We start from the raw sequence: 18218 nt of genomic DNA, 5'->3' as shown, positions 1-18218 counted from the left end.
TGACTCTACATGATAGTAAAATATACCAAATTTTAATAATGCTGAAAAATACAATTATTTATTCAATATTAAAATTAAAAAGTGTCAAGTCACACTTAGCTTGTTTCCTTATTATATTTATTTCCAAATGAATATCTTCAATGCTTAATCTCACGCATGGTTATTAACTTATTACAGAAGGACAACCACACAGTTATCTTTTGCTTCTCTTTATATTATTACTTTAATCTTAATAATCTTATACTAATATTTCAAAGTTTTGTGCGTTAGAATAACATAGACACCATCGTATCTAAAAGTTAAAATAGCAAATTATTTTTTAAAAAAAAAATATAATATGTCATATTTCTTAAAAAATTTAAATGAATAAAAAATATAAATAATTATATATTTAATATTTTTTTAAGTAAAAGTTTTTTTTTTTTGAGTTTGTATAAATTTTTTCATGATTTTTTTTAATTTATCTTATACTTTTTTTAAAAATAATAAGAATCAAAATCTAGATATTTTGATTATAAAAAATTTAATACTATATTATAAAATTACTTTTTTTAAAAACTTAAACTAATAAAAAAATATATATGAATAATTATATAACTACCAGCATGCATAAAATAGCTTTTACAAAAGTTAACGCACACCCTAAAATTTAGACTTCTTTGGTTTAATTTTTGAGAGAGGAATTCTTTTATATTTTTTTTTATTTTTTTTATTATTCTGTTAGTTTCTATAATTTTACTAAATTTATAATTAAATTTTTATATTTTTTTTAATTGAGTCTTTACATTACTCTTAATTTTATAATTAAGTTCTTCCTAATATAAAAAGAATATTAAAATTAACTAAATACTTCTTTACAAATTGAAGGTATTCATAATTAAAAACATAATTAGATATTTGACTGCATATATTTTGAAAAAAATATTTTGTTAATTTTAATTTTTTGACATTAAAAGAATCTAATTTTGAGTAGTATAGAAACTCAGTTAAAAAAATATAAAGATCTAATTGAAAATTTAATATAACTATAAAGACTAATAAAGTAATTAAACTCTTTTTAAGTAGAAGATCGTATGTTTTGTTACTATAGGGACATTATAAATGTTAATATTTATCTTTTTTTTATATTATATTTATTATCTCTAAAATAAATAAATAATAAATCAACTAAAAAAAATAGTGATAATTAATTTCATGATATTAGTTAATTAGGGATTATTTGGAATACGTCTTAGAATATTAGTCACTCATTTAATTAAGCAAGTATTAAAAATTCAAATTTTACTTTATATATATAATAATTTACTAGACAATGACAAACTTAAATAGAGTTTAGATCGACAACAGATTAATCATTAATCTGTTATGTTAGAATATACTATAAAAAACCAAAAAAAAAAATAAAATTTCTATACATAAATTTTATTTTTGTTTTGTCGATTTTTAACAAATCGATGGTGGTTCGATTCTAATGGTTTGAGAGCGAAATCTACTCCTTTTTTGCAGGTACCAGTTTTCTATAAATATATCAAAGGTCCTCGAATTAGACGAGTATTAAAAGGGAATAAGTTCAAAAGGTGTAAGAAACTGAAAAGTGTACAATAAAGATTTCGAAAAGTAAAACTGATTGAAATCAAAATAGTTTGGTTTAAATTTTAAATAAAGCAATAAAAATGCATCCAATTGGGTCAAAGGACTTTCAACATGAAAAGTAAAGGTACTGAAATGTAAATTTGACAATGAAATTAAAATATGCTTTGAAGATAAACTGAACAGGAAAAGATAAAGTTTGCAGAAATTGTAAAATTGAAAAGTAAAGACAATGGAAGGAACCCTACAGAAATTGAACTTGAATGCAAACTCAGAAATTCGTTGGGGATGTGAGTGTGCTTGAGTGTATTTCTGGAGAAAAGTTCCAACCCTTGTGCCGTACTGCTTCCTGTTATTTATAGCCCTCTTTCCAGAACTGATAATTAAAGAATTCGTGCCCCTTTGTGTGCGGAGATTAAGGTAACCATTCCCGCTCTTTTTTCCAAGAGCGTTACTAACAAATCCTTAACTCAAAGAAGGCCTTCGATCCCCTCCATTTGTGTAACTGCTCGATTCTCCACTCGAGTAACTGCTCAATTTATCAAAGTGTCGAAATCGAATCCGTGCCAGATAATTTCCAATTAATGCTTGCATGTGTATCTCTTTTAGTCTATGCTTCCATTTCGACACTTTACCAACGTTTCGAATTGACTTAATCTTTCAAAAATAATTATTTTGACTAACAAATTGACCCCTAGGATTAATGTGTTTGCTTTTGAAGTCACTCCTTGGAAGATGAAACACTTAATCCTAATCCAGTCTTCAGTTACTTTAACTGATCATAATTGCCATTTACCTTCTCCATTAATTTTGACCTGTTTGACACGTCTCCCACGATTCACAGTCTCTCTCTCTACCACTTCGCCTTCCTCGCAAAGTTACCTCATTTCTCTTTGAATTCCTTCTGCAATAACGGTTAAGCAAGAAACTCCCCTCCTTTAAATTTAAACCTCTTATCATTGCTTAACTTTCTCAAATCCTCATTCTCTCAACATCTCTTGCATTCTTCCTTCTTGTGTAGCCTCTATTTTCCATCCTTTATTTTTCTTTGCTCATCAATGGTTGCTTCTTCATCTCACGTCGCTACTCAGGACAAAGGTAAATGTCCTATGGTGCAACCACCGGCTCCTTCGCCTTACACGTACTGAACCAGGTCAATGATGAGGTCATTAATGACCCACAGCTCCAACTCGATGATCCTAGAATCCTTATCCCCTTCACTATAGGTGATGACACCCATTGTTTTGTTGGTCCCATTGAGAGCTTAGAAAGGGTGAACAAGCGACTCCCTTGCTTTCCCAACTCCCAAGGGGAAGACTTGTTGATTAGTTAGGACCTCGACATCTCCTTTTTTACCAATTCCCAAAAATCTTTCAGGAACAATCCTAAAATCGCTCCTCATGGAATTGATTTTACCGCCTGGCATGAGCGTCTTGCACCAACGAAGAACGCTGCTTGGGGGCTCTTGGGATTCAAGATCTTCTACGACTTTCTCACTTTACTCCTTCAACATATCCTTGGATGATTGGGGCCGTAACTCATTTCAGGAATAGGACTACCAACAATTTCCACCTTCCTTGTGGGATGATTGGCATGTCACTCCTCGATGTAGGTGCCATCACAGGGCTCCCAATTAGCCCTCCAGATTTTACTTCTGATATGCATCCTGAGCGACAATACAACATAGCCTCTATGACCTCTTACAGCGAGTTCATTGTTCATCATATGGGTGCAGAAAATGACCCTGTAACAGATGATGAACATGTGACCCTTTTGTTTTATTGGTTAAATGCAATAATCTTCTGCTCTAGAAGTGTTCAAATGCAGAAGCTTTTCTACCCCCTTGCTGCCCTCTTCCATGAAAGAAACACCTTTAACTTAGCCAAGTTATTTCTATGGAACATTTTCGAAGAACTTGGCCAGTTTGTCAACTGTCTTCGAAACAATTATTTGATTAGCACGGAAGGTCCTCTCTGACTTCTCCAACTCTAGCTAAATGCCATTTTCGAAAAACACATGATAAAGCCTGAAGGTGACATTTCAGACAAACAACATATTGAGGGCTTTCGATTGGCTGATTTCAAACCAAATTTTTCAGAAGCTCATTCGGATGAAGATCGATTTTGGACTGTTTTTTTCCTTTTTCATTCTTGTAAAAATTTCCATAACGAGGACCTCAATTTCACCCTTTTTCTGCATCAAAATTGTGGTCCCACCTGACTCGAACGTCTCCTCTTCCCTAATGACACCGAAGAGAGTGAACTTGCTAACAAGAGTTGGGCAAGCCTACTGGCTGTGCAAGTGATCCCGACATGGCTACCTTTGTACAAAAAAGAACGTCTCAAAGCCACTCTGTATGCCCCTCACTATACAGCCAGACAACTAGGCTTCTCCCAAGCTATCCCAACTCCACTCCCCAAGAACAACAAACCCTTTTGCCATGTCACTTTGGCTTCGAAGAAAGAACTCGATGTTTGTCTCTTGAAGAATCAACAACAAAGAGAGAGCTACAATCATCTTGTTTATGATCATAGTTCATTCATTACAAAATCCTGCTTTGATTGGTGGGCTACGTACTATTCTAAGTATAGCCGTACCTTAGAAGAAATCAAGAGTTCTGTTACCGAACGGTTCTTGCCGCTGAAGGTTCTCCCAAGAGGCCTCTAAAGAGGAAGGCCGAAGCCACAACTTCTTTAAGGCAACAACCAAAGAAAAGTCGACAAACTCTTTCGAGGACTTCCAGAAGAGTATATATTTTATTTTATATATTTTTTTTAAAATCCAAAATTCCTCGAAAACCTCATTTGCTTAAACTTCTTTTGATTTTGGTCTTTCTGCAGTTAAAGTTGCAACCATCGAGCGAGAGCTCTTCTGATGACAGTGAACCATCCATCCAAAATCTTCTTGCTAGATCATCGAAGTCGGATGATGAAATTGATTCGAACCCAGGCTCTCAGCTGATTCAAAGAAAAAAACATGTTCCGGTAACATTATATTATCTTCGAATATATTAATTCAGTCGAAGTAAACCTCGACTAATGTATGCTGTATTTTAGCCTGTCACTGCTGCTCAATCAATCACTTCCTCTGCGCCTGACCAACCATCTCAACAACAACAACAAGATTCAGGGTAGCGAGCATCTTATTTATCAATTCAAACTATTGCATCTGCTGAACCTCTCTAGGTAGCTCCTCCAATTTTCATTGAGACCCAAATAGTTGATTTAACAGAAGAACATGTCCATCATTCTCCAACACAAACTTTAAATATTGAACATTCTTCTCTACCAAACCGAGTTGAAACTTCAACTGGATCCCAGGTGCCTCTTGATTCTGACTCTCCTTCTCGAGTCCCTGAAACTATTGCCCCTGATTCGGATTCTCCATCCCGAGTTTTGGAAACCCTTCATTCACCACAAAAAACCTCCAGTCCACCTAAGATTACTGAACTTCAAACTCCTATTGATTTGGGATCTAGAGATCTGGGTATGGTCTCCGAATCTGAGGTTGTTGATCTGATTGAATTGGTCACCATCCTGAATCAAGTTGCTCAAGAGGACAAGGTGCTCATTTCTACTCCTACACCTGCAGGTCTTTCTGCATCCAATCTCCCATCCGAGCTAAATACTAATGTTCGAGAACAACTTTTGGTCCTTCTCAGACTTCTGGACCATCCACCCACTGAATGGACTAACAATGCAACCCTGAACTCGCTTTTGTCTGATATCCTAAGCTCATCTCTTGAACCTCAAGTTCCATCTGAACACTCTGCTATAGTCAACCAATTCATAAAAATTGCCAACAGATGTGTGGCTGCTCAAGACAAGCTACAAGAGGTCAAAGACAACATGGCTAAAATTTGAACTGAATCAGAAAACTACACTGCAGCTCTCCAGCCGATTAAAGCTTCTCGTGAAAAATTTGACTTAAGAATTTCTAAGGCCTTTTCTGCTCAGGCTTACTATGATAAGGAAGAAAGGGAAGTTGAAGTAGAATTGTCTCAAATTAATGAGAAACTTGCCAAAATTCGAAAGAGGAAGGCTAAAATAGCAACACCTCTAGCCACTGTCCAACACAAGCAACAACAACTTGTACAAGAGATCCGCTCTATTGAAGCCAAGAAAGAGAAATGTAAAAAATAACTTGACAAGGCTCAGTATGAAGAATATGAGCAAATCAAAATACTTTCGGCTCTGGATAATGAAAGTATTAAATTATACTCAGACTTAGCAGAACTTATGGCACCTTATCTTTCTCCTCCTTAGGATTCAATGCTTGTAATGATTTCATTTTGTTTTTATCCTCAGACTTATGCATTTCAATTCTGAGTTAATAAACAATAATATTGCTTTAAATACTTTCCGTTTATTGAATTAATTACATTTCCAAATTTTCCGGAATATAATCCAATTACTTGGAAAGGACCTTCCCAAGTATGGAACTATTTGCCACGAATTCTCGATTTCTTTTCTATTGGCAAAATGACTTTTAAAACCAATTCACCTATACCGAAGCATTTTTCTTTTACTCAACGGTTGTAATTTCGGGCAACATTTTCTTTTTGCCGAATCACGCTTTCGAGTGCCAAAATACATTTCGAGTCTAACTCATTCAACTCATCAAACATTGCATTCCAATAATCTTCGACTAGCAAATCATCTTGCTTTGACACCCTCAAAGTGTTAAGATTGATTTCTAATGGTAGCACTGCGTCATGGCTATATACTAATTTATAAGATGAAGTACCTGTCGACGCCCTTGGTGAATTTCGATAAGCCCACAGTACTTGGCTTAAAGTTTCATGCCAAGTTTGTGGTCTACTTTCGATTTGTTTTTTGATCAAACTAATCAGAATTTTGTTTGCTGCCTCAACTTGGCCATTGGCTTGTGCATAATAAGGGGTTGAAGTAACCATATTAATATTTCTCGAAGCTGCAAAATTCTTAATTCGCTGACCAGTAAACATAGTCCCTTGGTCAGTACTCAATGTTTGAGGAATTCCAAATCGATGGATTATATGTTCCTCAATAAAATCTATTATTTTATTTTGCCCAGCTTCTATTAAAGGAACTGCTTCGACCCACTTTGTAAAATAATCTATTGCTACCAGAATAAATTTATGATGTTTCGATGAAGGGGATGAATAAATCCAATTAAGTCCAGAGCCCAACCTCTAAATGGCCATGGCTTAATAATCAATGCAACTCAGACGCTGAGATCTGTTGTATCGACCTATGCCGTTGACATTCTTGACATGCCTTTGCGTATTCGATACAGTCTTTGATCATGGAGGGCCAATAGACATGATTTCGACATAGTACCCATTTCATTTTCATCCCAGCCTGATGAGCACCACATATGCCTTTATGGACTTCTCCTAAAGCAATGTCTTTATCATCTTGACTTAGACATCTCGAAAGACTCCCGTCGATTCCTTTCTTATACAGCTCATCAGCCATCAAGACAAAATTTATTGCTCGTAATTTTATCTTTCTATCAACTTGAGTGCCAGGATTCTTTAGATATTCAGCAATGGGTTTCCTCCAATCATCATCTTCCCAATCATCCACACATAGAGCCTCTCTTTCGTCCACAGGCACTAATATTTGGCAGATATTTGCCAACTTTCTTAGCGTTTCTGGGCCTATCCTGTATCTTGAAGCAATTTGGGCCAACTCGTTAGCAATTTCATTCTGGATCCTTGGGATATGGACCAGTGAAACTTTTCAAAAGAAAGTTAACAATTCCCAAGCTTTTGCCAAATATTTTTGCAACCTCTCATTGTTACACTTGAACTCTTTTTATAACTGTTTCAAGACCAATTAGGAATCTCCTAGGATCCGAACTTCCGAAGCACCTTTTCCAATTAAAATTTCCAGACCTACAATCAAAGCTTCGTATTCTGCCATATTATTCGAGCAAGGATATAGAAATTCTGATGGGATTCCTTCTGGTGACACAATGAGAATTCCTACCCCTGCACCATCTTTGTGCTTCGATCCATCAAAATATAACTTCCAATAATTGACTTTAACATCGAGTGCATTTGCCCCCTGGTCATTCAGATTGTTCAAGTTATCAACTAGAAAATCTGTAATAACCTAGTCTTTCATAGCTTTTGCTGGAACATACTGCAAATCAAACTCTGTCAAAACTAGCATCCATTTTCCCAGACGACCTCGTAACATTGGAAAACTCAACATGTATTTGACAAGATCAGTTTGTGCTTACTTCACAGGTTTAGCTACCATGTAACACTTTAATTTCATGCACGCATAGTATAGAGATAAACACAATCTTTCTATTGGGGAATACCTTACTTCGATATCAGTCAAAACTCGACTAAGGTAATAAATTGCCCGTTCATGTCCGTTCTCATCATCTTGGGCTAACATACACCCAATTGTGGTTGTAGATACTGCAATGTACAATTTCAAGGGCTCATGTAGGCGAACATTCACCATTATTGGAGCCTTTGATAAATAAGCTGTAAACCCCGGTTAAATTAGTAGATAATTAGTCAATAAATTAGTTTTTAATAAGGAGGATTAAAAACATGAATATTATATTAAATTAGGATAGAGCTCATCGAAACGAGAATTTTGACACCAATTTTGAAGAAAACGGTCCAAAATTGGACCGAACGGGCCGAACCGGTTGAACCAAACCCAAACCGGGCCGTCGGTCCAACCGGACCAGCCCTTTTAAATGAGGCCGAAAGCCTCTTTCTTCCCCATTTCACCTGCAAGCAGCGTGAAAGCTTCAGGGAGGAGAAAACACTTCCAACCCCTTACGTCACTTTTCAAAATCCCGTAACTTCTCCGTCCGAGCTCCAATCGCCGCACCGTTTGCGGCCACGCGTCCACCGCGTCGAGCTCTACATTTCTACCAGAATAATTTCACTGGTAACTTGTTTAATCACTCTCAGCCCTCTTTTCCCCCAATTTTCGGATTTTTGAATGGGAAGGTTGAGTTTCTTTGATTTCTGATATTTTAGGATCCAATTAGCTTGAGGAAAACGTTCACTCTTGCTTATGTGAAGCTTGGATAAGGTGAGGATACGATAATTCTATTTTATTTTCATTGAATTTGAGCTTTGAGTATTAAATTGGATATATATGTGTTATGAATATGTATTAGGTTGTGAATAAATAATTGGAGCTTGAAATTGTGAATACTGAAACTTGGAGGAAGCGGATTAGTTGAGTTTTGAGGGGCTGCCTTGGTTTTGAATAAATAGCTTTGGTCGTTACGTGGAAATTGGCCAAGATATAGTTTAGGTTTCTTGCATTTAATATATAATGTTCTGTGAAAACTTAGGCTAGATGACCATAGGAAAAGTTGGAATGCAGGTGTATGTTTAATGTTTAGTAATTTGTCGATGAATATATTTGGTTGAAGTTTATTGGATAATTAGTTATTAATTTTGGATGGTGAATGTTGATATGTTAATTTGGGGAGAATTATGGTTGAATGTTATTGTTGATGAACATGGTTGGTTTGGTGCTTGTTGATTAACTAATAATTTCGTGAATTATTGATTTGAGATATTTTGTGTCAGAAGCCTAGGATAAGTGAACTATGATCCTTAGTTGAATTTTGGTTGTTGGATTTGAATATCGTATGAGTATAATTGTTGATCTGAGGTAGATTTATTGTGGTGACTGTTATGATGATGAGGAAGGGTATGTTGAATTGAAAAGAAAGCAGGTTTGGACCCGAAAATGATGGCAAAGTCCGAGTTTTAGAGGAGATGCTACTGAAATTTTATAAAAATTAGAGGCTTTGTTTATATGATTACTTAAAAAGATTTAGATTCAAAGGTTATATGATTTGATTTAGAGTTATTAAGAAAATGAGCATGTTTTAAGTTTGATTTATTTAGAAAAGAATGAATTATGTTTTGAATTGGAACTATTGATGGACAGAATGGGAGGTGTGATAATGAAGGATAAGGATTGAATATGATTGCTGTATAATGATGAATGAAATGCGATTGAGAATGATGTGGATGTTGATGAATTATAATTGAATTATTTATATGGCTTATGAATTTGAATAATCTGAGATACGAGATTCCCTGGATCAAATGCCGTGGCTTGCCACCACGTGTACCAGGTTGAAAACTCGATACTCTATTGACCCTACGACGTAAGTGTGACCAGGCACTATATAAATTCCCCGGAATGTTACCCCCATTGAGCAATATTGATTATTTGAGAAAAATCTATGCATAGACTCTTGGGGATGCACGTCGGGGGACAGTCTAAGGACAATTCAGACTTGTCGGGTTGGCTGGATAACCGACAGATGAGCCTCATCAGCCATAGGACAGGCATGCATCATGTGCATATTACTTGAATTACTTGCTTGCGCTTTAATTGGGTGTGCCTAAATGTACTTGCCATGTTAAATGTGTATTTGTTACCTGCAGTATTTGTAACCTTCTTATGCTTGCCTATATCTGTTTATCTGTCTGTGAAAATGCATGATGGAACTGGAGGTATGGAGGAATGGCAGTATGGGACGTAGATTTAAGGTTAAGTTAAGTTAGGTTTAAATATCCTTAGTAAACCACCTTTTATGGCTTCTGTTTAATACTTTAAGCTCTATAATCTGAGTGTCGGCGTTCTAGGATTGCCTCTGGCATTCCCAGGACCTTATATCTTATGTGTGTGGCACCTTTACCATACTGAGAACCTCCGGTTCTCATTCCATAATATGTTGTTATTTTTCAGATGCAGGTTGGGAGCCATCTCGTTAGGCGTCTGGACTCTTAAAGCGGAGGGGTTACTGGATAGTGTTGTTGTATAGTTTTGTTGTACAGTGATGTATATATATGTACTTAGCTTTCTCTCCGCATAACTTGTCCTTTTTGATCCTCTTAGAGGTTTATGGAGAGGCAGGATTGTGTATATGTACTTTTGGGTTTTGGATATGTATGTATATATATGTAAATATTCTCCGGCCAGTCTTGACTTCACAGGCTGAGTTAGGAGCTTGTTATTTTGTATCTTTGGCACTCTATTCCTACTTCTGTTATCTCATGTTTAATAGTTATGGTTTCCTTAGCACGCAGGTTAACTCGTTCCTTGAGTGTTGCGCTTTTATTTTGTGATTTTTTTTGTTTCCTCTTTTCTTCAAGGCTCCTAGCATATTATAATTCTTCTGCTATTATATGTATTTATTTTATTTTAGAGGTCGTAATACCACACCACCTCTGTTTTACGGCTTAAGCGTAAAGCTTAGTGTGGTAGGGTGTTACATTATGGTATCAGAGCAGTTCGTTCCTATAGAGCCTGAAAGACGGACTGATTGCACTTCTGTGCATTCTCTGTATATGTGCGTATGTGCTGTTAGGATATCTGATTGATATATATGGCATAAACGTTTGTGAGCATGCATTTGGAACTTAAAGCATTAGACCTGCGATATTGAGACTGATCAACTTAATATCACTTGTTTGGTGTGTATAGGGACTAGATGTCGACTCGCGGACGCGGTCGCGGGCGAGGTAGAGGTAGGACAGGCACCGTTACTTCTGCCCCCATAGGGACTGATCCAGTAGATTTTATGGCTGCCCTGGGAAATATGGCTGCAGCTATGCAGGCGACAGCCGAGGCATTGGGAAATCAGATAAACCAGGGTAATCATGGGAACAATAATGATGAGGACGGTCCTATGACACTTGCTACATTTCTGAAAGTTCGCCCTCCGACTTTTAGGGGAACCTCAAATTCCACTGATGCAGATAATTGGATTCAGGCTATGGAAAGGGCGTTACAGGCACAACAGGTTCCTGAAGAGCAATGGGTTGAATTTGGAACTTATCAGTTGCAAGGTGAAGCTCAGTATTGGTGGCAGGGAACACGACGTATCCTGCAGCCTGATGGTGCTGTAATTCCTTGGGAGGTTTTCCGGACAGAGTTCTATAAGAAATATTTTCCTAATTCAGCCAGAAATGCCAAAGAACTTGAAGTAATGCAGTTAAAGCAGGGACAGATGACTATTGCTGAGTATACTAGCAAATTTGAGGAGTTATGTCGCTTTTCTCGTATTTGTCAAGGTGCGCCTGAAGATTTTGCTGAATGGAAGTGTATTAAATATGAGGGAGGTCTTCGGAGAGATATTCTGAGCTTCGTTGCCCCAATGGAGATCAGGGTATTTTCTGAATTGGTGAATAAGAGTAGGGTAGCTGAGGATTGTGTGAGAAAGGCGGCAGCAGAGAAAGGAAGTTTGAGGGTTTTCAGAGGCCTTCAGGGAGGAACTTTGCTCCGAGAGGTAGGAATTTCAAGCGTGGAGGCTTTGTTCCACAGCAGACTCAGGGCCAGGGTAATTACAGAAGGCCGAATACTAATGCTAGTCAAGAAAAAAGGTTTGGAAAGCAGCCACAGCAGGATCTGAATTGTCAGAAGTGCGGAAAGTATCATCCTGGAGTTCCGTGCAGATTAGGACTTGGAGTGTGCTATTCCTATGGAGAGCCCGGGCATATGGCCAGTAATTGCCCGGAGAAGAAGAAGTATGAGACTGGTAGAATGCAGCAGCCGGAGAGAGTATACACCACTTCTACAGTAGGTGCTGAGGGATCTGAGACACTGATTAGAGGTAATTGTGAAATGGCTGGTAAAATCTTAAATGCTTTATTTGATTCAGGAGCAAGTCATTCATTTATTGCATTTGAAAAGGCCCATGAATTAGGATTGAGAATGGTGGTTTTAGGTTATGATTTGAAAGTATATAATGCTACTCATGAAGCTATGGTGACTAGGATAGGATGTCCACAAGTTCCCTTTCGAGTATAACATCGTGAATTTGTGCATGATTTGATTTGTTTGCCTATGACTGGTCTTGATCTCATTTTGGGATTGGATTGGTTATCCAAGAATCATGTTTTGCTTGATTGTTCTGAGAAATCAGTACAGTTTATGCCGGAAGGGTCAGAAGCACCGGTTGTAGTGAATAGTTACTATTTGAATTCTATGATAGTAAACTGTTCTGGAACCGAATGTCAGGGTATTATGTTATTAACTGCGGGAGTATCAGGTGATGATCAGAGTTTAGAGCAGATTCCCGTTGTATGTGAATTTTCAAATGTGTTTTCGGATGATATTAATGAATTTCCACCTAACCGGGAAGTGGAATTTGCAATTGAGTTGGTGCCTGGAGCCGGTCCGATTTCAATTACTCCTTATAGGATGTCACCTTTAAAAATGGCTGAACTGAAAGCTCAACTGGAAGATTTGTTGGGTAAGCATTTTATCCGACCAAGTGTTTCTCCGTGGGGAGCGCCGGAGCTACTGGTAAAGAAGAAGGATGGGAGTATGCGGTTGTGTGTTGACTATCGGCAGTTGAATAAGATCACTGTGAAGAACAAATATCCGTTGCCTAGAATCAATGATCTAATGGATCAGTTACAGGGTGCCGGTGTGTTTTCTAAGATTGATCTGCGATACGGATATCATTAGATAAGGGTTAGATATGAGGATATTTCAAAGACTGCTTTCAGGACGCGTTATGGTCATTATGAATATACAGTGATGACTTTTGGGTTAACTAATGCCCCGGCAGTATTTATGGATTATATGAACAGGATTTTCCGACCGTATCTGGACAAGTTTGTTATTGTCTTCATTGATGATATTCTTGTTTATTCTAAGTCTGAAGAGGAACATGCTGATCACTTGCGAACTGTGCTGCAAATTCTGAGAGACAGGAAGTTATATGCTAAGTTATCTAAATGCGAGTTCTGGAAGAGTGAAGTGAAGTTTCTCGGCCACGTGGTGATAAGCAGGGAATAGCTGTGGATCCTGCTAAGGTGGAAGTAGTGATGAATTGGGAGAGACCAACTTCAGTGACAAAGATCAGGAGTTTCTTAGGTTTGGCGGGGTATTATCGCAGATTCATTAAGGGATTTTCACAGCTCGCCTTACCTTTAACTAGGTTGACTAGGAAGGATACACCTTTTATCTGGACTCCAGAGTGTGAAGAGAGTTTTCAAGAATTGAAGCACAGATTGACTACTGCACCCGTATTGGTATTGCCCGAAACAAGTGAACCGTTTGAAGTGTACTGTGATGCATCACTGAAGGGTTTAGGGTGCGTTCTGATGCAGCACCAGAATGTTGTAGCATACGCCTCACGGCAGTTAAGGCCGCATGAGATGAACTACCCGACACATGATTTAGAACTTGCTGCTGTTGTGTTTGCTTTAAAGATTTGGAGGCACTACCTCTATGGTGTTAAGTTTCATGTTTTCTCAGACCATAAGAGTTTGAAGTATCTTTTTGAGCAGAAAGAGTTAAAAATGCGTCAGAAGAGGTGGATGGAGCTTCTGAAAGATTATGATTTTGAATTGAATTATCATCCAGGAAAAGCGAACGTTGTGGCGGACGCTTTGAGTCGAAAATCTTTATATGCAGCTTGGATGATGCTACGGGAAGAAGAATTACTAAGGGCATTTCATGGTTTGAATTTGGGAATTAGAGAAGAATATGGAATTTCGTGTTTGAGTCAGTTGCAGATTTCAAGTGAATTTAAATCAGAACTTCTGAAGGCTCATCGAGACAGTGAAGCGTTACGTAAAGTATTACCAGCAGTTGAACAGGAAAAACAGTGGAGAGTGTCGAAAGGACAGGATAGTTTATGGAGGTTCAAGAACCGGATTGTTGTGCCAGATATAGGAGACCTACAAGAAAGTATCTTGAAAGAAGCTCATAAGAGCGGGTTCTCAATTCATCCAGGGAGTACTAAAATGTACCAAGACCTGAAAACGATGTTCTGGTGGCCAGGTATGAAGAATGATATGGCATTGCATGTATCTAAATGTTTAACGTGTCAGAAGGTTAAGATTGAGCATCAGAGACCATCAGGGACCCTTCAGCCTTTAGAGATTCCACAATGGAAATGGGAGAGTATCGCAATGGATTTTGTGATAGGGTTGCCTAGAACCCGATCAGGTTATGACGCTATTTGGGTGATTGTAGATCGACTGACGAAATTAGCTCACTTTCTTCCTATCCGAATGTTGTGAAGGATGATGGCAACTTAGGGAGAGGTATTTTTAATGAAATTGCAAGCTCCACTCCCTTGTGCTTTTCTCTGCTAATTACCACCTCTTTGCAAGCTTCTTCAATTTCAACCTCTTCTTCTTTAATCTCCATCTCTTGACCACCCTCTTCCAAGTCTTCAACTGTGATATGCCTTGGAGGTTGTACACCCTCCTCAGCATCAATTTCAAACGTCTTGGAAGGGGGTTCTATAACTTGACTTTCCCATGGAGGTTCTGCATCTCCTAAATCTTCAACCATTTCTTCCTCTGCAACTATTATGGCTTCCTCCACTTGTTTCAATACAAAGTCATGTTCTTCATTGTCCACCGAAGCTTCTAGTGTCTCCTTCATGCTTTGCTCTTCTTTTGATTCTCCACATGTAGCCATGGGAGTACTTTGAGTGTCCGAGCGTTGGGAAGCTAATCGACTTATTGCTTGATTTATTTGATATAGAGTTGCATGAAATCGATCTGCTGCTTCCTTGAGATAATCCCTTGATTCTTCCTTCACTAATTCTTCTACCACTCCTACGACTTCAAGGGTTTTTACTACCTTTATCTTTAGGGCCTCCTCTAGCTCCTTATGAAGTATAGATTCGCGAAGATGATCCCTTCTCTCTTGTTCCATGTCAATAGCATCATTGGGATCATGTTGCTCCTGGATTGATGGATGTGGCTGCTCTTCCATGGATGGTGGTGATGGGATGGGGAGATCATTCTGTGGTTGAAAAAGAAGTGCACTAGAGCTTGAAGGTTGATTGTTGAAGGTATTTGGTGGTCTGATTTGGGTGACGAGAGCTTGTATAGTAGAGTTTAGATCGGCAAGTGCTTTCTCCATGAAGGTTTGGGGTGGATAGGAGGGTTCATGAGAGTAATTGTGTTGGAATGGGGGTGGTTCTGTGTATGGTTCACTTGGCTCATAAAGTGGTTGGTGTGGTGGATTCGGGTTGGGGTCATATGGAGGTGAATGGCGGAAAGGGGCTTGTGAGTTTGGTGGTCCAAAGTTATGTTGAGGAGGGGGTTCATAGGCGTATGGTGGTGGTTGTTGATAATCAAAAGAGTGCTCACTATAGCTATTGCCTTGATATGCATCACAGAATGGTTGTTGATAGTCCATTGGAGGTGGTTGTTGCCATGAGGGTTGATTAAATCCTTGTGGCTCCTCCCATCTTTGATTCTTCCAACCTTGATGCCTGTTCTCATAATAGTTTCCATTCCTAACAACAACATTGGAATCAAACTTGAAGCGAGAGGAGTGAGAATTCATGGTAGCTAATAAAAATAAAAAACGAAAATAAAAACAAATTTAAATTAAAAGGTTATTTAAATTTTGAATTTGAAAATTAAATTTTGAAAATTTGAATTTTAAATTTTTGGAATTTGAATTTTGAAAATTTTTAAATTTGAATTTTTAAATTTTGAAATTTGAATTTTGAAAAAGTCAACAATATAAGATAAAAATTTGAAAAAGATTTAAATTTTGAAAAGGTTTGATTTTTAAAATTTTAAATTTAATTTTTGAAATAAGATAAGATAAAAATTTTAAAATAAAAATTTGAAATTTTTTTTTTAAAAGGAAAAATCGAAAATCCAATTAAAAACAATAAAATGATACCAAACTTAAAATTTTTAGATCAAAACGAAGAAAACAACTAAGAACAACTCGAAGATCAAGATGAACACGAAGAACAACTTGAAGGTCAAGATGAACATAGAACAAATTTTTGAAATTTTTTTTTAATAACTAAATAAAAACCAATAACCTCTTAATTTACGAAAAAGCAAAAATAAAAACAAAAATAAAAATAAATAAACAAGTAAAAAGCAAATATTTACAATAACAAAAAATAAGGCACACGTTGCAATTCCCCGGCAACGGCGCCATTTTGATGAGAGGAACTTTTGCGTGGTCAAGAAATTTGCGAATAAATCCTCGTTGCAAGTATAGTTTCTAAACCTTCAAAAGTCCTTTCATACAAACGTTTTGGTTGTCACAAGTAACAAACCCCTTAAAAATTGATAACCGAGTATTTAAACATCGGGTCGTTTTCTCAAGGAATTGCAGGGAGGTATGTTCTTATTATTGGTTATGAGTTTGTAAATTGATGTTTTAGGAAGTAAGGTGGGAATATGTTATATGACAAGTAAAATAAAATAATAAAAAAAAAATCTCTTGGCAAGGTATAGGAATTGGAATCCCTATCCTAGTTATCCTTATCAGGTGTGAAGAGAATTGGGTTTTAATCCCACTTGGTCTTCCTTTATTAAACAAAGGAAAGTTAAGTAGACTGATTAACTTGATTCTCAAGTCCTAGTCAACTCCTGTGGAGAGACTAGCTTTTAGAGTAATCCTAGCTAAAGTAGAATCTGCCAATTTTAATCACTTGCTGAGTTTGATAACTCAAGTATTACCAATCACTTGACCAAAGCCAAAATGGAGAAAAATATCTAAATTAAATTGAAAGCATCAATATAAATAAAGCAAAGCAAAATTAAATCTGAAAATATCTCGAATTGCATTAAATAGAATGGTTAAATCTCAACATGGAAAAGTTCATAAATTAAATTGGAAAAATAAATAAAAAGAACATTGAACCTGGGATTGAGAGTAACTCCTAAAACTAAGAGAAATTCTAAATCCTAATCCTAAGAGAGGGGAGAGAACCTCTCTCTCTAAAAACTACATCTACTCCTAAAATTGTGAATATGAAAGCGTGATGATGAATGGATGCATTTCCCCACTTTATAGCCTCTAATCTGTGTTTTATGGGCCGCAAACTGGGTCGGAAACAGCGCAGAATTCGCTGGTTGCGAATTCAAAAACGCTGATTTTCGTCACTGCGACGCGGCCGCATGGAGCACGCGGTCGCGTCACCTAACATCAGGGAAACTATGGCATATTATATATCAAATCGAAGCCCCAGATGTTAGCTTTCCAACGCAACTAGAACCGCATCGTTTGGACCTCTGTAGCTCAAGTTATAGCCGTTTGAGTGCAGAGAGTTCAGGCTGACAGCTTTGCAGTTCCTTCAACTTCTTGTATTCCTTCTACTTTTGCATGCTTCCTTTCCATCCTCTAAGCCATTCCTGCCCTATAATTCCTGAAATCACTTAACACACATATCAAGGCATCTAATGGTAATAAGAGAGGATTAGTATTAGCAATTATAAGATCAAAGAAGCATGTTTTCAATCATAGCACAAAATCAGGAAGGAGAGTGTAAACTCATGCAAATAGTATGAATAAGTGGGTAAAGAGTTGATAAAAACCACTCAATTGAGCACAAGATAAACCATAAAATAGTGGTTTATCAATCATCTATGTATACCTCCATAAATTTCCCGATATACTCATGGAATATGGGATTTATTGCATGTTAGTAAGTTGCACCAGCATTTTTCAAACCGAAAGGCATAACCACCCACTCATAAGTGCCTAATGTCCCAGGGCAACGGAAAGCAGTTTTGGACACATCATCTTCTGCAATGAAGATTTGGTTATACCCTAAATAACCATCCATAAAACTTAAAATTTTATTTCCTACTACGGAATCGATCAACATATCTGCTATGGGCATGA

The 18218-nt window shown here is 37.1% G+C and overlaps 1 protein-coding gene and 1 long non-coding RNA gene across 2 annotated transcripts; one reads left to right on the top strand and one right to left on the bottom strand.

The window, feature by feature from the left end:
- Nucleotides 1-6785: 6785 nt before the first annotated feature.
- LOC112742208 (uncharacterized) lies at nucleotides 6786-8054 on the bottom strand. The gene is made up of 3 exons (XM_025791448.1): nucleotides 7911-8054; nucleotides 7448-7643; nucleotides 6786-7312 (listed from the first exon to the last, which is right to left on the bottom strand). The coding sequence occupies exons 1-3, from the start codon at nucleotides 8052-8054 to the stop codon at nucleotides 6786-6788; spliced, it is 867 nt and encodes a 288-aa protein (XP_025647233.1).
- Nucleotides 8055-8324: 270 nt separating this feature from the next.
- On the top strand, nucleotides 8325-10623 carry LOC140178804 (uncharacterized). Its single transcript, XR_011871731.1, has 3 exons — nucleotides 8325-8495; nucleotides 8588-8642; nucleotides 10329-10623. It is a non-coding gene; the product is annotated as an uncharacterized lncRNA (long non-coding RNA).
- Nucleotides 10624-18218: the final 7595 nt, after the last annotated feature.

The sequence above is a fragment of the Arachis hypogaea genome, chromosome 14 (genome assembly GCF_003086295.3).
Source record: "Arachis hypogaea cultivar Tifrunner chromosome 14, arahy.Tifrunner.gnm2.J5K5, whole genome shotgun sequence".
Lineage (NCBI taxonomy): Eukaryota > Viridiplantae > Streptophyta > Magnoliopsida > Fabales > Fabaceae > Arachis > Arachis hypogaea.
The sequence above is the reverse complement of the archived record's forward strand: the minus strand, read 5'-3'. Positions and strand labels throughout refer to the sequence as shown.